General features: G+C 43.6%; 1 protein-coding gene across 5 annotated transcripts in view; it reads left to right on the top strand.

The window, feature by feature from the left end:
• The window catches only part of SLC4A11 (solute carrier family 4 member 11), a 148225-nt gene extending 126611 nt beyond the window's left edge, over nucleotides 1–21614 (top strand). For all 5 annotated transcript variants that reach the window (XM_065662208.1, XM_065662198.1, XM_065662216.1 and 2 more), the window contains 7 exons: nucleotides 330–579; nucleotides 1343–1449; nucleotides 2620–2788; nucleotides 5558–5731; nucleotides 11456–11651; nucleotides 14106–14275; nucleotides 17192–21614. In XM_065662208.1, coding sequence (XP_065518280.1) covers nucleotides 330–579; nucleotides 1343–1449; nucleotides 2620–2788; nucleotides 5558–5731; nucleotides 11456–11651; nucleotides 14106–14275; nucleotides 17192–17255 — 1130 coding nt within the window. In that variant the 3' untranslated portion in view covers nucleotides 17256–21614. The remainder of the gene's footprint in view (nucleotides 1–329; nucleotides 580–1342; nucleotides 1450–2619; nucleotides 2789–5557; nucleotides 5732–11455; nucleotides 11652–14105; nucleotides 14276–17191) is intronic.
• Nucleotides 21615–22379: the final 765 nt, after the last annotated feature.

The raw sequence follows: 22379 nt of genomic DNA, 5'->3' as shown, positions 1-22379 counted from the left end.
CTGTAAGTAAGTGTTAAATATATATATATATATATGTATATACTCATATAAGGGCAGTGATTCCAGTACCAGGAACAAAATCACACTGATGATTAGCACTGAAAGTCCTTACAGTTCAAACGTTGCTTTAGATCAACTTAACTTCTTAGCTGTTAAAATAAGAGAAGCAGCACTCATGACTTCTTTTCACTGGTTCGAGGGTAGAGCTATAAACCTGGTGAAGCATAACATTAATACTGCATGATCAAGCAAGGAAGAACCACTTTATTTTACTTGCTTTGATTGTCACAAACGTATCCTAATGCTTTGCCTGTTGGTTGTTTGTGCAGTTTTTAAGAAATATTACTACAGTGGGCGCACAGGAGAAAGTTACTTGGAAAAAGCACCAACTGATGCTATTCCAAGCCTCGGCATCAATACCACCTTCTTGATGAATTCATCAGTGAGCAGATCCATGTCCCTAGAGAATCAAACAGGCACGCATGATGTGCATTATGGACGTGAAACTGCCGTCCTTAGTCTCATGTTGATGCTGGGTACCCTTTGGCTTGGTCATACGCTCTATCAGTTTAAGAAAAGGTGAGTTACTTCAGTCTTAGAGCTCAGACTACTGATTATCTCGTATTACCTGTGAGGAGTCACTAATGGTTTAGATCTTAACTTTGTAACCCAGAAAAATCAGATGGAACTCTTCCATTAGTGCTGGTGGAAGCCAAAGTCAGACATGAACTTGGCTGGCCACCTGGAAAATGTTTGCAGCACAACAAAATGTTCAGTCACTGGACGATGTCCTTCCTTATTTGGTTTGCCGTCGCAAGTGACTTGTTAGAAAGCTTTGGGTGAACCATGTATTTCGTGTTGGAACTCCTGTAACTCCCTCAAAATAGGCATTGAATCATTTTGGTGGGCAAAAATCACTGATGGTGCTGGAAGGTCTGCTGGAAATGTACCTTCAGGTACCTCTTGGGTGTCAAATGCCCGGCTGTAGTTTGGGATTTACTCCCATTGCCTTTAAAGCTCTTCATTTGAAATGCTTGAGTAAGCAATTAAACTAAAGTGGAAACGAGACACAAATTGGTGTTTGGAGGACTTATTTTCTAGCTTGCATCTTAGTTTCTTCTTTCTTTATGGGTTTTGCATATGCATTCATCAACCTTCAAAGGCTATAGATTCCAGAGGATTTAAAGCTGATTTGCAGACTAATTTTTCACTCCAAGTATCTCTTTAGAATTGCAAGATTGGACTGAATTTTCACTTGTTAGAGCATTAATGCTATCTGGATTGCATGATTGTCCCTACAGTGTGGTGTTGATGGAAGGTTTTATTTGTCTTTAAATTGCAGCCCTTATTTGCATGCCAGAGTACGGGAAATTCTATCCGACTGTGCCTTACCGATTTCAGTTCTGACTTTCTCTGCTGTGGGTTCCTATATCTTCAAGGAAATTGAAAGTAAGTTATATTCTTATGCTTTGGAATAGTAGGATGCATAAAAAAGAGAAATTAAATCCTAGGAAGGTTTTGCTATGCAAAAGAAATAGCAAATATAACTCCATACAACTTCACAAATGCCTCACGTGCCTCGCACCACCCAAAGACCTCAGATTTCCGCAGTATTAGATTTAATTAATCCAAATCCCTTAATCAAATGAGGCTGGATGAAGTTTTTTCTCTAGACAAATTATTGTGGTGTGCGTTTTCGTGTCAATGTAATTTAAAATACATATTTCTTACAATGAAGGGGATCAACAATTTCTGGCCAAGAACAAAGGGAAGAGTAATTAGCAGGCAGGAAGGGTTGTTGCCAGTCATACAGGCATAGAGTTGATGATCCCAGTCTGTTGTCTTTGTCTCCAGTTTACGTTTTCCTAATTTAGGTGAAATGGTGCAGAGCATCTGCGTGGTTTGAAGTTAACACAAGGAAATCTAAATATGAGGCACCATTCATTGGCCAAATAGATCAGCTTTTCCATATCAGGAAGTGATAATGGGGACAGGAATTGCATTGTCCTGTAGTGACGTGAGTGGGTGATGTGAGGAAATGTATGGAAACAAATAAGAAATGGCTTTTTTTTTTTTTTTTTCTGTGATGGCCATTCCATCCAGTTGGATTGTAAAATGATGTGTGGCCATGTGTGATTTATCCCTAGTCATGGATTTCTTCCAATGACAGGAAAGTAGGGGCATTTCATACTCAAATGCCTTGCACAGCTTGTTGGATATGAGGAAGTTTTGAAATGCCTCTGTCGGTTGATTAACTGAGCAGGAGGACGATACTGTTGTTAGAAATAAGGTTTTCTAATCTAAAAATGCCTTGCATCTGTGGAAAACAAGTTTCCCTCTTTTGTTTTGTTCAAATATATGTAATGCCTCAGTAGGAGTAGCAGTAATCTGTCAAATCAGGATAGCAGCCAAGTTCTAAGAGGATGGAGGAAAAAAATAAACTAAAACAGCCAGATGAGCTTGTCTTCTATGGCCTTCTGGCTCCCACATGCCAGAGCATCGTGTCTGGTTTGCTGCATTGGTTCCCAACAGTTCGTGATGTGTAAAAATATTACTTGAGTCCGTGTGGATGGTTGGATGAGAAGGTGCCTCCTAACATCATTCCTCTACTCTTTCCAGTGTCCAAATTCAACTACAATCCATCTGAGAGCTTGTTCGTGCTGGCCCCAGTCCAGTCCCTCTCCATTGGGTCAGTGATGAGCGCCATGGGGCTGGGGTTCCTCCTGTCAATGCTCTTCTTTATAGAGCAGAACATCGTGGCGTCACTCACAAACGCACCGGAGAACAGGTAATGCTTTTAGTACTCCTGTGTGAAGGGATATACTTAGTCTCTTCTCAGCATTGCTTGTCCAAAGCTTGTTTGAACATCAGTTCCTCAGAACTTCTGTTGTCACAGATGAGGTTAACTCTACTGCTTAACTCCTCACCATCCCCAGTACCCAACATTGTGGCAGTAAGTCAAAACCACAGAGCATCTATGAGTTCATCACTTCAGCATGTTTTTTCTTTGCCAGTGTGTGAATGTTATGGAGATCTTTTGTATGGTCTGAGGTCTACAGATATCTAGGGAGTCTAAAACTTGCACTGCTCTTGCACTACAGGGAACTTTTTGAAAATGAAAAAGTCAATGACCTGCATAAATGTCATAACATGATATGCTGCAGCTGAGCATCAGAAAAAAGTGTTTGGAGCTGTTAGTCTCCAGCTGAGAAGGTGGAAATAGCACAGTATGTCTAATGTCTGATAGGTCTGATTTATGTGCAAACTTGAGTCGAGATGTTGCGCTATTAAAATATTCCCTCTGATGTTTCTGTGCCAGCTGCAATCAGATATGATATCAAGAATGAACGTGTATGACTTTTCCAGGGAAACTACCATGTCTCAGAGGATTCTTTTGCTAATGTAATGTGTGGGAGGGTTCTCTCCTTGCATAACCTACATTAATATTCTAATGCTGTAGCTAGAGTGACACTGAGCGGGGAGAAGACAAGCTGAGATTCAGTTATACTAATTTGGTTTTCTGTGACCACTTGATTTTTGTTCCTCTCATCTTTATTGTATCTGTTTAAAAGTGTTGCATAAATTTGTAATGTAACTGGGTCATCTGTTTCCTGATAGGAGTTTCTTCTAAACTTTTGTGGGTTTTTTCCACTAAAGCATCTTTAAGGAATGTAAAATATTCTTCAGTGGTTTTCCTAGTGTTTTTTGTAATGCCTTGTTACAGGACTGAGCAGAAACCAGGGCATGGGTTTTTAGAGATGGAAACAACAGGACTTGACACCTTCTGTTTGTTGTACCATCACATAATGAAAATACCATTGTCTACACCAGCCAAATGGAGAATGTACTTCTTGGTGTCTTTACAAAAGTAGTGATTTCCTCCTGTATTAAGAACAGGGAAAAGATGATGCTTGCCTGAAAGTACACTAATGTGCTTTGTTAATAATCAAAGCAAGGGTGTAGGCAGTCCAGGGAATACTGGGCTGGTTGGGCTATGTGAAGATAATCTAGGATAAGGCATCTTTGTGTGTTGGGCTGGACAGGCTCAGTGTAGCTTTATCCATTGATTAAAGCAGGTGTATACTACACAGTGCTACCAGGTAGCTGAGACCAAATAGTGTCCCAAGGGGACTAAAATGATGTGGCCTTTGTACATAGAAAGCCCTCTGAAAAGGGCAGACAGGTCAATCAAATGATAACCCTGGGGATGCCGGAGATGCCTTTGCTCTGAGAAAGCAGCACATGAGCAGGGGCAGTGCTTTCAAAGTGTGAGCCAACGCAGGAAGTGTGTTTACAATCCCACCTTTCCTGCCAGCACCTTCCAGCTTTGAGGTATTGCAGTGTAGACATCTACCTGACCTAGTCACCCTGCGGCCTCTTCAGTCAATAGAGGTGAGCACTTCCAATGAGACAAATCTTTTTTGTTTCAAAACCAAACCCCACCCAAGATTTCTGCTGCCTAAAAAATGGCATATACTGCTCTTTGAGGTAGAAACTAGGCATAGATCTTCATGTGCTGGGTCACGTCTACTAGATCCATGCACCTCATGTCTTAGAGCATCTTGGATGGCTCCGAGTCTCTGCTTACATATTGAACAGAGCTTGTTTGGTGACATTAAGACACCTAAATGGTGATCCCTTTCCAGTTGATGGTGCCTGGAGAGCAATTCAGCTGATCCTACATGTGAGGGACCAACTGCTGGCTGGTCTGATGGCCAGGCAGGAAAACAGCAATAGACTTTTAAGTTAGGTGTCAAAGTCTGAGAGCTAAATCCTTCCCCAGCCTTTTTCTAAACTTATAGTATCTGAGGAGTTGTACCAGATGGGTACATTGAGGAAAGGGGCAGACCTTGCATAAAAAGGCAAGGTTAAACTAGATGTGAGTTCAATGTTAGTAGCTGCTTTCTGTGTAGTCCTTGCAAAGGGAAGGTCAGCTTCCTTGATGAAGGCTACCAGTTTCCTCTGTCCTCTAAGAAACAAAACAGAGGTTCCCCAGTATTCACCAAAGCTAGGAGCATATCTCCTTGTTTGACTACAAAGGAGGAGCTGAAGTTTAATGAATTCGTGCCTCATTTTCTTATCATACAGTAACATTACACAGTCAGGGGATTACTGCAGCGCGTGTTCTGCTCATCGGGAAGGAGGGAGGCCAGAGTTAAAAATTAGACAGATGGGGAAACTTCAACATCAGTAGTTAGGAAACCCATGCCCAGGCTTACAACCACTCCCTACATGGACTCTGCTAGCAAGTACAGATTTTGAGTGAACAGCAGCAAGCATAGGGGCAAAATGCTGATGAAGTTTTCATGGGCTGTTACTTGAGTGGGTTGCCTTTCTGCTCAGTGTTGTTCTTTCCAGGAGATGACTGCTTTGGGAGCAAGCTATCAAGCTTCATTACGTTTTGTGTTCATGTAGCACAGACTGTAAGGCAGGAGGTGTGGAATCATTCGGTGCATGGAAGTGCACTTTGGTGTTTAACACTGCAGCCCAGGTTCAGCAAGGGCAGCCTGTCAGCTTGTGCTGGGTGTAACTGCTGTCAACAAAAACCTCGTTTCAGGTTGGTGAAGGGAACAGCTTACCACTGGGACCTCCTGCTTGTTGCGCTGATTAACACAGGGCTGTCTGTCTTCGGCCTTCCATGGATCCATGCTGCCTTCCCTCATTCCCCAATGCATGTCCGTGCCCTGGCTTATGTGGAAGAGAGGGTTGAAAGTGGACACATCTATGAGACGTAAGTAGGAACCGCGGAACTGTCTTGAATATCTTTGGGTTTATTTGTGGCTTCCTAATCCTTTTGGGTATAGTGGGTTACATGGCTGAGGAGTTAGCTGTCGTCTTGAGGACCTGCAAGATATGGAGGTAGAGGGGAGATGTGCCAAATGAAGCCACCTCAGCCAGCGTGACCCGTGACCTGGCTTCATCCTCCTTCACCAAAGTGCTTGTTTTTAGGACAGAGGTTTATGCTCTTTATGCAGTCTGCAGGGATTCCACCCACTCCAGCACAAATTGTCCTCTGGAAGAGTCAGCCAAGGCCTTTTTCAGGTTTATCCTTGTGGAAAGCTGGGGAGAGATGCTTTAGCCAGATCTTCCCAGATGTCTCCACCAGAAAAAAATCCAGTCTGATTCATTGGCTGAAACCTGTCTGGTGGTTATTACAAAGAGTAGGAAAAATGCAGCATTGTTTCAGAGCTCCCATGGCATCTTCTGCCACGTTCCGGGAATGCGAGACTCTTATTAAATTCTCCTGCTTTTAAGCAAAAGCAACTCCAAAGCCATGCCCAGGTCGCGACTTCCTATTTAAGACCAGCTTTTTGGCTGTTCTGAGTTGTCCAACACACTCTTATCAGAGACCTATTTAAAGAAAAACTAAAATGAAATATCTCATTTCTCATGAAACCTGCTTCAAAATAGGGAATATATCTGGTCTGTTTGATCTCAGGATGTTCCAGTTGAGTGCTTTTACCTCAGAAGTGGTAATTTCCACTCACATACCATTAGTTTTAATTATCCTGCCTTGGTTTCCATTTTCAGAGTTGCCACTTATCTAAACCGAGGCTAAGTGGCCATTTACTTTGGGGGATGGAGTGGGTCAGTCTCTTTCATTTCAGTCTCACCTTCATATTGTTTTCTGTGCCAGCCGGCCCAGCCCAACCTGCCACAGCTGCTTTTTGGGTCAGTGATGTACAGATTTCACCTTCCACATCTGGAAATTGCTGTCCTGCTGCTTCCTCCAATGCTTTTACAGACCTTTCCTGGGAGATCAGTCTCTTGGGCTTGTACTCCCAGTAGTATGTGTTGGTATTAGTTGTTCCCACAGCTGTATCTGGCTTGAATAAATGCTAAACCCTGTTTTAAAATTCCCAACAACTTTGCAATCTGAGTTCTGTAGGGTGCCCTTGATCCTCGTGTCCCTAATCATAGAATCTCAGACTGGTTTGTGTTGGAAGGGGACCTTAAAGCTCATCCAGTTCCAACCCCTGCCACGGGCAGAGACACCTTCCATTAGAGCAGCTTGCTCCAAGCCCCTGTGTCCAACCTGGCCTTGAGCACTGCCAGGGATGGGGCAGCCACAGCTTCTCTGGGCAGCCTGTTACCAGCACCTCAGCACCCTAACAGGGACAAACTTCTTCCTAATTTCTTCCTGATCTGCTCTAAGATATCTTTGATCTCCATTTCTTTGTGAAAGGCAGAATTTACACTTTGAAATCCCTGTACTAAGCCTCCCTCCTGTTTCTTCCGTTGTCAGTTTTAATTCCTGGTAGCTATTCCCTTGTTTTTTCCACCCACTGTCTTGATTCTGCATTCTGGCTGCTTCTTGACAAAGTCAAGTTCTCAGCTTGAATTAAGGTCTACCTGCCGTCCTTGTCCTCTTTTACCCAGCTGCCCAAAACTAGCTTCAGAGAACCCTCTTTGGCCATGCTAAGCCAAAATCTAATACAGCTCCAGTGATTATCCCAAAAGGGCAGAGGGATGCCCTCATCTCACTAGGCATGTTCCCTCTTAGTACAGCTCTCTCTCTGCTGGAGGCAAGTCATTAGGTAGATGAGTGCTTTGAGCCTGATATTGGGAGTGAAAGAGGGAACAAGGATTTCCTAGTTATTTGAACTCCCTTTGAGACGGAAGTGGTTTTGTTCTCTGCAAAGCACTGAGTTATAAACAGGAGGCTCTAAGCAACATTGTCATCTTTCTGCTTTTTCTCCTAGTCAGCTCTGCTGAAAAAGAAATGTACTGAAGCTCAGTTAAAAAATCAGGAGTTCTTTCAGTGCTGGCTCCCCTGGCAGGCTCCTTTCCTGCACTCAAATCAAAGCTCCTATTGAAGATGATGATAAAAACAAGGATGAAGACCTGTCTCAATGAAAGCAAAGTTTTCTTCTCCCCTGTAGAGTAACCACACGAGTTTCATGCAGCAAATAGGCTCTCACTCTTCAGATGGAGGAGGTCAGGAATGGCTAATCCTGTGCTAGCCAGATTTAAAGGATTCTGGGGAAATGAGCCTGGATTATGCTCTTTTAATTTCCATTAATTGCTTCATTTCCATTGCAGCAGGCTTTCTGGAGCTGTTTCCTCAAGGGTAAAACGGATTCTGAACACATGCAAATGACAGAGTTTCTTCTTTTGACTTAATGTGACTGTGATGTCCCTACCCTAGAAATAAGAAACATGCTAGAATTGGCAGAAGACCAATTTGAGACTTGGAATTTCAGCTTTAAACATCTCATTTTTGGTCAATTATGGGTAATTTTAACTGTGTTCTGATGAGAAATTCCTAACTACTTTAAGTGGCACTAGCAGGAACTGGCAGTAGTAGTTGCAGTATTTTTCATATGTGTTCAAACACTCTTTAGTGCCGTGATTGCTGCATCCCAAGAGTTCACAGTAGAAAACTTCATGAACTTCAAAAATCCATTACCAAAGAGCTACTACTACAACCTGTTCTGTACTTGCAGGTTTGTATCTGACTGAAATGTGGTGGCTTCATATCTAATATAACTTCATATCTAAGTGCAAGGTCCTACACCTGGGTCGGAGCAGTCCCAGGCACAGCTACAGGTTGGGCAGAGAAGAGATTCAGAGCGGCCCTGCAGAGAAGGACTTGGGGGTGCTGGTCGATGAGAAAATGAACATGAGCCGGCTGCAGTGTGCGCTCGCAGCCCAGAAACCAACCGTATCCTGGGCTGCATCCAAAGGAGCGTGACCAGCAGGGCGAAGGAGGTGATCCTGCCCCTCTGCTCTGCTCTTGTGAGACCTCACCTGGAGCATTGTGTGCAGTTCTGGTGTCCTCAACATAAAAAGGACATGAAACTGCTGGAACAAGTCCAGAGGAGGCCACGAGGATGATCAGGGGCTGGAGCACCTCCCGTATGAAGACAGGCTGAGGAAGTTGGGGCTGTTCAGCCTGGAGAAGAGAAGGCTGCGGGGAGACCTCATAGCAGCCTTCCAGTACCTGAAGGGAGCCTATAGGGATGCTGGGGAGGGACTCTTCGTCAGGGACTGTAGTGACAGGACAAGGGGTAACGGGTTCAAACTGAAACAAGGGAAGTTTAGATTGGATCTAAGGAGGAAATTCTTTCCTGTGAGGGTGGTGAGGCACTGGAATGGGTTGCCCAGGGAGGTTGTGAGTGCTCCATCCCTGGCAGTGTTCAAGGCCAGGTTGGATGAAGCCTTGTGTGGGATGGTTTAGTGTGAGGTGTCCCTGCCCATGGCAGGGGGGTTGGAACTGGATGATCTTGAGGTCCTTTCCAACCCTAACTATTCTATGAGTCTATGATTCTAATTTTGGTCCTGAACTCTTCAGCTTGCATGACTTTGAACCTAGCAGATGTGTGTGCTCAGACTGATGCTTGCAGGTCATGAGCATCCCCAGCAGCAGCTTAGATCTTTGCCTGAAGTAGCAGAAATGCTGCTTCTGTAGCTTGCCCGATTTTGAAGCCAGGGAAACTCTTGCTGTACCTGGGTGAAGCTAAATCAGTTGGTGCATCTTTTCACTCCTGCTTCACTGGGCCACTTCAGAGCTACCAGAACCACTATGAGCTTCTCAGGTAGTCTTGACCACTCCTTATCAGTCTATCAAATTGTTCTGAATTAGCACTTGCTATTGCACTTTAAGCTGCTTGGCTCTGTTCATCTCAGAGACTTCTCTTCTTGTGGTGATCCAGACCCGGAGACAATGGAAAAGGTGCCAAGCTATATCCACCTAGGTGATGTCCCAGTTCTTCCAGAGCCGGAAAGAGCAGTCTGCAGATAAGAGTCAAGCGCTCTGCTCTCCCTCAGCTTCTTTAAGCAGCGACAGGGACCCCTTGACATAGGAGACTTGCAAGAGGATCTGAACAAAATCTGTTTTGAAGGAGGAAAGCTGTTTTTTTCTGGTGTTTAAACCTAGCCAGGGAGGGGAGAGGCTACTTAAAGGTTAGCACCTCCTGTGGCTCTTCGGTGCATCCTCTCTTAGTAATCAGAGATAATATGTATGATCTCCACTCTTACTCATCAACAAATTCAAGCCTTGTCCTCAGGACTTTGTGTACTGTTTGGGATATCTGTTGCTCTTGAGCTCATGTTAATTCTGCCATGTTATCCAAACCCTGAGAGCGAGCCTTAGGCTGTTACCCTTCCCGTTCTCTCTAAGTGTGGAAGGCTCCTTCATCCCCACAGCTTCGTTATGCTCTTGAATGTATTCACAGACTTGAAGTTCAACCTGACCTTATTTTTATAAGCAAGACTCAAAAAGTTAATATCGAAAGAAATCACTGAGAAGCAATCTTTTTTAGAACAGAAGGGATTATGAAGTCCCAGCAGTACATATGTAATAGAAGGAAATGTATTTTGATAGATCTCATGGCTGGTTCTCGTGTTAATCCTCGGGATTTTTTGGGTATAGGGTTATTTGGAATATGAAGTCTTGCATTCAGGGAATAAGGCCACTAGATGACACCAAAACAGCCTACGGACTTTCATTTCCCCTGATAAGCTAGTGAGTAAATCCCCCTATTATCTACTGAAGGGGTGGATTTATCTTCTCAGAAGAAGTTAGGAATCCTCCTTTTCTTTATTTACAAGTAGTCTTAAAATATGAGGTTTTTCTTTCCTCCTGTTGTTTCTGGTAATTTGCTTCAAAGTAGGAGGAGATGCTCACAGGTTTAGCTGAAGTGAAAAGAAAACAGAGCAACCTCCCTTCATTCCCCATGTGGGCTCTGAAAGTTGCTGCTTGCTTTCCTGTCAATCGCCCCCACTCCTCCACCCCCCAAAAATCAATCTGTGCTCTGCCAGCTATGGAAAACCTGCATTAATTAATTACATGTTTTGCATGGTAATAGGCAATTTGCAGTGCAACTGCCATTATCCACAGCAGAATTGGCTTTCTAGCTCCCTCCATAGTGCTCTCAGCATTCCCTTCCGTATAAACAAGGAGATGCTCATATACATCAGAAATGCTGACTCGCAGGCAATAAAATGCAGAGTTCTTTTTACAAGAGGTTCATTAGTTCCTGTAGAAGTCAATGGGTTTTCTTCTGGATAGGAGCCAATTGCATATGCACTGGGTAAATTGAGGAAAGGATTGCTGCCCAGGAAAAGGATTCCTATTTAGTTGGGGGTTTTAGTTTGGTTTTGGGTTCTGGTTTTGTTGGTGTTTCTTTTTCTTCAATGTGTAGAACAGAATTAGTTTAGAGGGCAAATCAGTTCAGGATAGGGTCCGTGGAGCTTTGCAGAAGGGGAATTGGGCATTTTTCCAGCTTCTGTGTTTGAGCTGTGGATTAAGTGCCTGGCCTGGATCCAGCAGAGCTCTGCCTTCTCAATGTCAGCGCGAGGCCAGAAGTGCTGATCTCAGTGCAGTGGAGATGAGTTTCCCTTTCCCAAGCGGCACGTGTCCTGCACCTATGTACAGTGAGCCCCAGCGATAATCTTATGTGGATACTGCAATATTATCCTATTCCCCTAATCCCTGTTCTCTCGCTTCCAGGATTGTGAGTGTGAAGGAGACCCGGCTGACGAGTCTAGTGGCAAACTTCCTGGTTGGCCTCTCCCTTCTGCTCCTCCCCTTCCCTCTCCAGTGGATCCCAAAGCCAGTGCTCTATGGCCTCTTCCTCTACATTGCGCTGACCTCCATTGATGGGAACCAGCTCTTTGAAAGGGTGGCACTCCTGCTCAAAGAACAGGTACACAGTCTGGGGCACGGCGCTGGCGGAACAGGAAAGGAAACGTTAGTTACAACCTTTATTTTACCACTTTAGCACCAAACCGTAGCAGGAGCTAACACGGAAAGGTGCTGGTGATGGGAATGGGACTAGCCCTAACACTCATGCTCTTGGCAGGCTGATTTGCAGCTCCAATCTGAACTTTGCATCCATTTCAGCTTTCTCTGCAAAGTGGGAATGAAATTTGGTGTCTCCAGTTTAGCCTGGTCTGCCACTGAGACAAGAGCAAGAGATGCCTTTTTCATTAAAGGGGACAAATAAGTGGGTGAATAATGTAGTGTCAAATAGGGAAAGTGACATGGTTATTCTTGGGTTAAAAAGAGGTGGTAGCTGAATTGTTCGGAGAATGGCATTGCATCTCTTCTGTCTTCTAATTCTGAATTAATTGCTTTCTGCATTTCCCTGCCACAGAAGTGTTTGAGCTTTCTTGTTCAGAGTGATATCTCGGATATAGAATAATAGAATGGTTTTGGTTGGAAGGGTCCTTAAAGCTGATCCAGTTCCAACCCATGCCACAGGCAGGGACCCCTTCCACTAGAGCAGCTTGCTCCATGCCCCTGTGTCCAACCTGGCCTTGAGCACTGCCAGGGATGGGGCAGCCACAGCTTCTCTGGGCACCCTGTGCCAGCGCCTCAGCACCCTCACAGGGAAGAGCTTCTGCCTAAGAGCTCAGCTCAGTCTACCCTCTTTCAGCTTTAAAGCCATTCCCACTTGTCCTATAACTAGGACATTATATTACATATAATCCTTCTCAGTCTGCTCAGAATTGCTGTGGGGCTTCTGTCTCTGGAAAGTGAAAGCTAGTGCATGGATGGAGCCAGGATAGCTGCTATCAGTGAAGACCCTGTTGTAGACCGAACCAAAAAGAGATATAGGCAATGCCTTTTGAAACAAGACAGTTGCACAAACTGCTGCTCACTGAATGTTGGATGTTTGTAAGCTTTAAAACCCCTCTGTGATGCTGTCAGCTGCAGTGGCCATGTGTTTTAAAACCAATAATAACAAATATCAAAAAGCACAGGCACGATGTCAGTAAATGGTGATGTTTCATTTCCCCAACAGAAATTCACAATAGGTGATTTTTTTTTTTTTTTGCTGTGTTTTACACTTTCATCTTGACATGTGTGAAATGCCACAGATTAAGATTTTTAAACTTAAAATGAAATTACTTACATTATTGAAGCCTTTCTGATGTGGGATGCAGACAAATCTGGAAGATGTGTTTTCAAGCTCTTCCTGTTACAAGTGCTACGAAGGTGTTAGTTTGCAGTGTAGGCAGTACCTGGGAGCAATTGTGAGTTTCCATCTCACCTTCTTTTATGTAACAATGGTCAAGGGCTTAATAAGCCCAACATTTGGCTCTGCATCTCTGCTAATCCATCTTGATCTCTAATATTACATCCCAGAGGTTAAAAACTGTGAAATCTGGGTAAAGATTACATTTGTCATGTCAATTTTTGAACGAGGATTGAATGGTTACTGATGTGTGTAGAATGCGACTTCTGCTTTTATTAGAAATAGCGTGGAATTTTCCAAGTTGGAAAATTAAAAACTATTCTCAAATATGGAGATCTCCCTTTTCTGGAAACCTTTTAATGAGTCATGGCACAATCTGAAATCCATTGAGTCTGTATCAGTGCCAGCAGACAGTCGCTCATACTCTTCATTGATGTATAGACAATGAGTCAAAGCCCGTGCTCAGACATGAGCAAGGAACTGTCAAAAGAAACCACTAGTGATATTTAGCCTATTAATGTCACTTCCCCCTCACCTTCTTTCTCAAAAATTAATATCTGATATGACTTAAGAAAATTACTGCAGTGAGTACAGCATCTTCTTGCACCTCCCCAACCACATCTCCTGGTTCAGCTTAAGGAAGTGGGACCACTAGGGGCAAGCATGGAGATTGAGTCCGGTCAGCAGAGGTCAGAAGGCTATAAAATAATGAGCTGTTTTGCAGGTGGAGAAACCAGCCAGCAGTAACAGACCCTGAATGCATCTCCTTACCATCACCACCCGCCCCCCCCCCCCCCGCCATGCCCACAGGCACTTCACCTATTGCTGCAAAGCCCTGATAATCCTACTCAGGGGAATCTTATTACTGCACTTATCAAGATATGTTATTGCACTCTAGATGCTCCCAGAGGCAGTCTTACTTCTGTGGTGTGTCTTTTCTTCTACGGGTTTCTAGTGCCAGTCATCTTCTGTGTGTTGCTGCCAGTGCTGTGGTTTAAGACACTTGCTTTAACCCTACAAATCCTGTGTTCTGCTGTTGAACCTGCTGATGCTGATGCACTCTGTGTGTGTATAAATTGATGACTTCTTTAAAACCCTTGTGCTCAAAAGCCTGTGCCACATTCTGCAGTCACAAGTCTAGGTTTCTGCCTGTCTAACATGTAATTCTTCTGTTCCCAGACTGCTTATCCTCCGACACATTACATCCGCAGAGTGCCCCAGAGGAAGATCCACTATTTCACAGGCTTGCAGGTCCTGCAGCTCCTCATCCTCTGTGGTTTTGGCATGTCACCATTGCCCTACATGAAGATGATCTTCCCACTCATCATGATAGGGATGATCCCAATCAGGTATGAAGCTTGGCTGCACTTTCTTTGTCTCTCATACCTTTTGTCTTCAGGCTTGAACTGCCGGAAGTCTAAGTGGTCTGGAAGTGCAACCAGCACTTTCCTGAATAGCCAGATCCTAGAGGTGGGTGATGGTGACCTCTTCTTTACCAGTTGCTCAGGTTTGAGGAGAAATAATGCAGAGAGCCTGTGATTTCACTGATGCTGGTGTTGTGCACAAGGCTCTGTGCTGGCATGGACTCTTCTTCCAGCTAGCAGAGAGGCAAATAAGTCTCCCTTTGCAGTGCCTGTAAGATGCCTGGTGCTCCTGAGAAGCTGTAGGCTGAGCCTTGCCCTAGGTGGTATTTGATAGTGTTCTCTTCATCAAATTGCTTTGTAATTTGATTTCCTAAGCCCTGTGCTTGGAGCAGAGCTAGAAACCTTTCCTTATCTCTTAGCCAGAGCTGTGGTGACCTTTCAGACCTCCTGCGCTGCTGAATGCTATTGCCAATGATCAATTAGGTCAAACTGGCTAATATCTTGCAGTCTTGAGAGAGAATCATAGAGAAATTTAACTAATTTCTTCCTTAATGTTCATTATCAGTGACTGCCCATCCTTCTCCAGTTAAATCATTCATGCTCTCCATCCTTTGGCTATAATGAGAAGCCATAATAAGATCTTGGAAGGAACAGATCTGTTTCCAGTCCATTCGATTATTTTTAGGCCAGGATGGTATCCAGTAATATCTGACTGTCTTTGAACTTGCAGTCTCAGAGATTTTTCTGTCTGATCTCAAAGTTCAGAGCTACCAACGTGATAATCTGCAAAAGCAGCTATTGCGGTGTTTTCCTCGGATGATAAAGATGAGACCAGTTCTTTCCAAAACAAAAGCAAATGTCAAAGCTGCCGTGGCCTTCAGCAGGATCAGGTTAGAGCTGTTTGGCTTGGATTTTTAGAGATAAACAATCTTGGAAAACACTGAAAGTGTTGTTCCTGTGGTAAGAGTCTGTCACCCATCCATCGCACAGGCATCACTTTGGATGACTGTTGAAGTTGCTGGTAAGGATTTCAGCTGTGTGCGGTGCTTGGTGATTGACTCTTGTGGGAATTGCAGGTCTCTGCACAGAGCAGCTCAGTATAGAAATAAACATGGGACACTCTTGCCAAAGACATTGGGCATAGTGTAATAAGCTAAATCAGTGTGGAGACAGTGCTGTCAAAGAACCTGATTTTATAGTAAGAGCTAGATAATCTGGTGGTGCAAATATCTATTTTTAAGTAAATAAGATACTGTCATCCTAGCTCTGCTGCTAATTTCCCTTTACAGAGCAGCTTTTTCTAGTAGCTGGATAATCAGCCCTGCTGCTAAGGGAAAGATGGTGCTACCAGGCACAATACAGAGATTTGCCCTCGGCTTTCCTCTCCGATTTCTTTTGCCTTCATGTAGTTCCTCTGGATTCCAGCAGAGAAGGCAGCACCATGATGTAGCTGTGTAGTTAGCAGTGACTTTTTCACAAAGATTTGGCACTATAAGTAGATGAGACAGAGTAGAAGAAATTAAATCTCTTTTCTTCTTAAGAAGTGAAGGAAGGAAGAGATGGGACAGCAGCCAGGGGTCAAAGTCTAGAATCAAACCCAGATGAGTAAATCATGGCTCAGTGTCCTGTCCAGAAAAACAGTTATGTTACTTATCAGTTTTAAACCCACGTTTCCATCTGTCCAACAGCATTAGACCCATGATTTGTGTTGTCAGTGGTGAGGCACCAGTGGTGTAGTGTTAATGCGAAAGTAAATGGATTTCATTGGCTTCTCATTATTGCAGGGGAGAACAAGTGATCTCTTTAGGTATTACCAGTTCCTGGCTTTGATTCAAAACTTTGGGATGACTGGATTTTAGTTCCTCAGAGAGGAAGAATCTTCTCTCCAAGTTCTGTGATGCTTATCTGTTTTTACATAGCTCTCAGTTTTATCTCATGACAGGTCCATTTAAGCAGATGCTGGTATTCTCAGTAGTAAGTGCTGTTTAGGATCTCTTGCACAGCTATTGAAAGGGCCCTTCCAAGCTTTTTAGTGCTTTGTGCCTTATTTTAACAGCTGAAGAATAGCTTCCTGTTAAGTAAGGAGAAGTTTCAAAACTAAACTTGCAGCAGGACTTAATGAGAGCAACCCCAAACCCCTAAAGTAAGGGAATCACTGTCTCTACAATCCAACAGGGAATCCAGACACTGGATGGGGATGGAGTGTTACCAGCAGCTGGAGGGATGAATATCACAGCCCCTTTTTAGCCTCTTGTCATGGTCTTAAGTCTTGCTAATATATTTGATGCTTCTCTAAAGATTAAGACTTCAGGGTTGTCTGTTAAAGCTTCTTTGTGGTGAGAGCTGAAGGGAGTGATGTGGCATACTTGGAGAACTGAGGAAGTGCAAGACAATCCTTGTATGCAGGTCTTTGGGCTAACATTCCCACTATAGGGAAAGTGGTGAGGAAAGTTGTAATTGGAAATAGAGGGTGATTCTTGGCAAAGTAATTAATCCACTGGCAAACTAGGGGCAGAGGGATGTTACTAACTGGCTCCCCAGCACAAACCAGGAGCATAGAAGAGGACTGGGTGAGATGGTGCATTTTTGGCCCCTTGAAGACTTCATGGTGACAGGATGCTGTAGGCAAGTGACTTTTTCTCTTGTGAAGGGTAACAGTGTTCTCTTTCTTCTTCAGCTGAAATGAGGAAGCTTCTTGCAGGAGGAGCTCTGCACTGTTATTCCTCTAAGTACTGTGTTTGCCTGCATGATTGGTTGTTTTCACTTTGCCGCATTTCGTGTCCCATTCAGTTGGGTGAATCTGATGTATGCATGGCCGTGGATAAACTCAACTGAGAGTCTTGAGACAATGTTACATGACTATAAGCAAGCACTAATGCTGCCTTTCTGGTTCAATCCTAGGTATAACCTGCTCCCTAGGATCATCGAAGCCAAGTACTTGGATGCTATGGATGCAGAACATTAAATGAGGTCCCCTGCACACAGAGCAGTGAGGACAGCTCTGTTAGAGTTGGAAGGTGGCTTTGCCGAAGCGTAGAACAATCTATCTGCAGTTCTTTCTTTCACTACTTTCTTTCTGCTCTAATCCAGCATTGGTAATGCACACATATCAAAGATCAATTGAGCGTTGAAGTGTCAGACCAAACCAGCCTTGGACTTGGGAGGCCGATGCTCTTTGGAGCTGTGAGGCAAGCAAGCTTTATGGAAAATGCTACTTTCCACATCCCCAAACTGGAAACCCCAAAGACCAGCATGTCTGTATGGTTGGAGCACGCATCCTCAGAGTTGTCATGTAGCCCCTTGTTTGAGGGTGGGGGGAATCGTTTCATGCACTGTGTCCCTTTCTTCTAAAACACTATAAGGACAGCAACTGACCTTTCTTTTACAGAATGCCAGTCCTGTTCTGGTTGGAGTTCAATTTTCCATGTAACCAGTATTCCCAAATTGGTATTCTGGGTGGGATAGCCTCATGCTAAACCACTGATGATGTCAGGAGAGATGTCTGGCCATCTCTTCAGATTAGCAGGGCTGGAGACAGATTTAATTTGTACTGATAAAATCCACAGCTTTGGATGAATATGTAATTCCTACAAATGAGCTGGAAATGTTTCGAAGTTGGGCTCGCATGGAGATGTTGTTGAAACCACATCTGGGTCTAAGCTATTTGGGAATTATTTTGGATGGTTCTACCAATACTTCTCGGTAATCAAAGACAGAAGTGTAGTTTTGCACAACTGCAACGTTCTTGCTTGCACCCAGAGTCAGATGCTGAAGCTTGTCAAAGGGCAGTTGTGTTAATGATTGCATATACATATGTACAGTAGTGCCTATGTGTACATATATACATATGGATTTGTGTATATATTTTGCATAGATATACAAATAGGCCTGATTCTTTCCAAATATCAAGTGTTTTGTGCAGTGTTACCCATGATGTCTTGACCACGTACTCGTTCTCTGCTTCAGTGCTGCTTTTTCTCATTTGTGATATGGTCACTTTTCAGTTACTGTTTTTGTTCAGGTGTTGTTTTGTTCAAGGTCTTCTTTTGCTTTCTCCTTCCCATGGCTTGAGGCCTTCATCATTCTGTCTGGATGCTCCAATGTGTGAATTTTGCATTTAATTTTAATGTACAGCATGCAATGAAAGCTTTCCTCTTTTGCCTAATCAATATTTGTCAGTCATTTCATTTGTTTCTGTTTTGTAGCTCATCTCCAGTTTCCCCCGCTCCCAGACGTTATATTATATTTCTGGATGAATCTAATTTCTGCTGTCTTTTTATATTTCAGTTTATTTAAAGTTGCTTGTATTATGGTCAGTTTTCTGATTTGGAGTACTGTGAAACAGGCTGCCCTTTAGTTCAGTGCTTGCCCTTTGCTGCACACTACAGATAGCAGGTGAAGTGTTACCGAAAAATGTGGACCTCTGAAGGTAATGAACTTTCAAAAGAGTAGAAATGAGGAAAGAAAAGTAATGCAAAATGAAATGCAAATATATTATTAGCGCAGGGAAGTGTTACCTACCAATTGCTGGCCCAGTAAATGGTGCAGGGTTCTTATCAGCACATGCCCTACTGATTGGGTGTTCCTCTGCATGATGAGGAAGACCGGCTCTGTTATGAGGGAGGACTATGCTGAAACTAAGCCAGAATCAAGCCACTGAAGATTTGGTGTATTTACACTAAATATCAGGTGTTATTTCATCTTAATGTAGCTGCTTAGGGCTTTAAAACCTGTATGGAAAACTGAATTTTTAGGTTCTTATGAAACTCTTCATCTCTGTTTTGGTATTTGACGGAGGAGATCAGTAAGTGTTCCCAAGAACATTGCCATGGTTTATATATCCCCAAGCAATCACAGGAGCACTCAGCTTAGCAAGCCAAAACAGCATTACAAGACGTTGAAAGAATGATGCTCATATTGCACCCACCAACTCTTTTGGGAGTCTCAGGGTCAGGATGACCACTCCAGTACATCAGCAGGTAACACCATGTTTTGCTTTCTGTCTGTCTTGGAGGCAGCAAGGGTCACTCATGCCATGTCTGATGGGTGGTGTGACAGCAGGTATAAATCTGTGTGTGGATTCTGAGCACCTTCATCAATATTTCCTGGCTTTTGAGTCATTGATGTGGTGAGATCAATAATAGCTGTTATGAAGGTCTACATGTAGAAGCAGGGTGCAGACAGTCAGCAAACAGGATTTTGGGGCAGTGTAAAGGCAGAGGTGGTTAAAGGATGTCTGATCTTCAGTCAACAGAAAAAGAGTAGGTGACAGCAAACAGTTCAGTACCTGCTATAAGACAGGGAGTGCAAAGGCCTGATGATGCTTAAATAACGTGCTTTTCCCACAGATGTCAAAAGATTTAACCAAAACTAGGATCAAAAGTGTGTGAGCATCCTCTGGTTGAGTAAGCTATTAAACACACGTGTCCTGGCGCTGCATTTTTGGTGTCTCATCTCTTGGCAGGAAGAAGTCACCCTGTGGGATGGTTTAAATCATACTGTGGATGTTGTGGCTGGAGGGAGGAGAGGATGTGTCCAAGGGAAGGCGGCTCTGCTCCTTTTTGAGGAAGAGCAGAGGGTTTGGGTAAAAATTCCTCCAGCACAGAGCATAGTAGGGTGAACTGGCACACAGGTCTTGCCAGAGGAAATAGCTCTGAGATGCAGCCTCCATCCCCCTGCTTAGAAGGACCAAAAAAAGCCCCCCATTTAAAGCCCTTTTGACAGCATCCATTTCAAACAGCGTCAAATGTTGCTAACTGAGATAATTTAAAATACAGATAGCTTGGGAGTGTGAGTGTTAAATATCCATCACAACTCTTGTTTGTATCTTTTATTGCTGTTGCTTTACCACTATGACTTCAGTGTTCATATTTGCTTTGTAGCATCAATAGGATTCTGTTTCATAGGGTTTTCTTTCTACAGAAGTCAGGGGCCAAAGGATCAACTGGTGGGAAATCAGCACAACTTGGGAAGAGAAGTTGTGCTGGCTTAGACTTCTTGAATATTTGGACCCATGTCTTAATATATGGGTAGAAAGGAGATGTGAGACTCGAGGCTTCTTGCCTAATAAGGGGTTGTAATGATCCTGCAGAGGATTTTGTTTCATACAAGTACCTTTTCTCTTCTTGTTTGCTTCTGGTTTTGCTGACTTAAGTGCAGGCGTTTCCAGGAAGTAGGCTAACTAGGGAAGGAGCTGAGAGTCGACTGAGCACTTTAATACTTCTGTGAAGGTTAAGACAATTAGAATGTAAAAGAAGTTTTATTATAAGCTCTTTATATACGCACAATGCTATGTATAACTGTTGCCAAAGAACTGGGTTTGAAAGATCTTGATGGCTATCAGGAGAGTCCACAATGTTCACCTGGAAGCGCAGGTAGTAAAAAGCCTCTAAAACAAGTGGATTTTGGAAGTTACCTTTTTGACAGCTGCCAAAATGATCAGAATCTGGGGATAGGATAAACTTCTACCCTTAAACTTGTAGGTTTTGATCATTGCATTGAATGTAGGAGCTAGACACTATCTTGACAATTAAAACTGGATTTATACCTGAATAGCTTTGTTGGTCTGAGACTGATTTTGTTGCCTTCAAAAATACTCTTGACACGCTCTGTATGGAAATAGATGTGTTTCTCCGTGTAAATTAAGGGAAGCTGGTGAAAACATGGACTGCTGATCAGGCAGCATTGCACTTTCTAGATTGCTTAGGAAGCGAATCTGACAACTTCACTAGCAACAATCCCCAAATACCCTGGCGTCAACATTGGAAGCTATTAATAAATGTCAAGCTCTACTTGGATATGCATCAGTACACTGCTGCGAGAGGATGGGCATGGAGTAAATGAATTCAGCTGGTTTGCTTCAGGGCTGGTGATGTGCTTCACGATGAGCCCAGTGACTGAGACATGGTGCATACTTCCTGATGAAGTGAACTGGGATGCTCTGGAAGGAAATACAGTAGATGGTCACATTTCCATATACTGTAGGTCAAATGATTCTCCCCAAAGGTCCACATCCTCAGCTGCACCAAAAGACTGAAACTGTAAACCTGTGTGTATTGTATTTGGCTGCTTTAGAAACTGCTGCTGGACTGCGTTCTGTGGATGCTCTTGGAAGAAAGATGAAGTTGGCCAAAGCTGGATATAGCTGGAGAATGCTTTGGGATGGGAGGGAAGGGGGTTTCTTATTTGTGGAGTTCTCAGCAACAAAAAAGGGACCTGAGACATGCCATGTCACCAAAAGCACCTACCTTTTTCCAGTCTGTGTCCCGCTAAGCATGTATCTACACTATCTGTTGGCGCATGTTCATGTTACTGCTTGATCAAACTTTTTATCTTGTTTGTTGTGTTTTATATCTGCCCTTTGCAGTGTTTCTGCCCACCTGGACTGTAAATGGGCAGAACCAGAGTTGGCTCAATCTCATCCCTTTTGTTTGTCCCCCACAAACTTCAGTGCCAGCCACTTTGTCATCTCCTGACCCAGCTCCCATCTTCCCCAGCCCTTCTCTGGAAGCTGGATCTGACATCTCCACTATGGAAATGCTGCCAGACTGGGAATCTTTTTCTCTGGAGAACTCAAGCCTGTGGCTGAGCAGCAGCATAGCAGTGTCAGCTCCCTTGGGACTCACTTTGCCATAATAATAAGCAATTACAAAGGATTCATAATTGTCCTACAGTTGCACTGTCTTCTTGCATCTCTTTAGATGATTACTTTACAGCACAGTGTTCCAGTTGGGCTGTACTCCTTTCATCTGTCAAGCTTCCAGAGCAACTTAAATAGACATAATGGGATGGGTTTGCCCCATTTTCTATCTGTGCTGAGGCCTGTGGATGTTAGAAGAGAATAGTCTTCTGTAATTGTTTTCATATCTAATTAAGGCATTTAAGTACCAAACCCTGTCCATTACATTTACTGGCTGCGGATCTGGTTGCAAAGAGCAAACCATCAATATTGTGTAAAGAGCAGACAGACGAGGGAGTTGCTGGAGTACAGGCTTTAGAAATACAAATTAGCACTTTCCTCCTCAGCTTTTGTCTTGGTTTGAAAGGAAAACACACAATCCTTGGCTGTGCCTGCCTTTCCCTTGTAGAA

Source organism: Lathamus discolor, chromosome 1 (genome assembly GCF_037157495.1).
Source record: "Lathamus discolor isolate bLatDis1 chromosome 1, bLatDis1.hap1, whole genome shotgun sequence".
NCBI lineage: Eukaryota > Metazoa > Chordata > Aves > Psittaciformes > Psittacidae > Lathamus > Lathamus discolor.
This window is presented reverse-complemented; position numbering and strand designations above follow the sequence as displayed.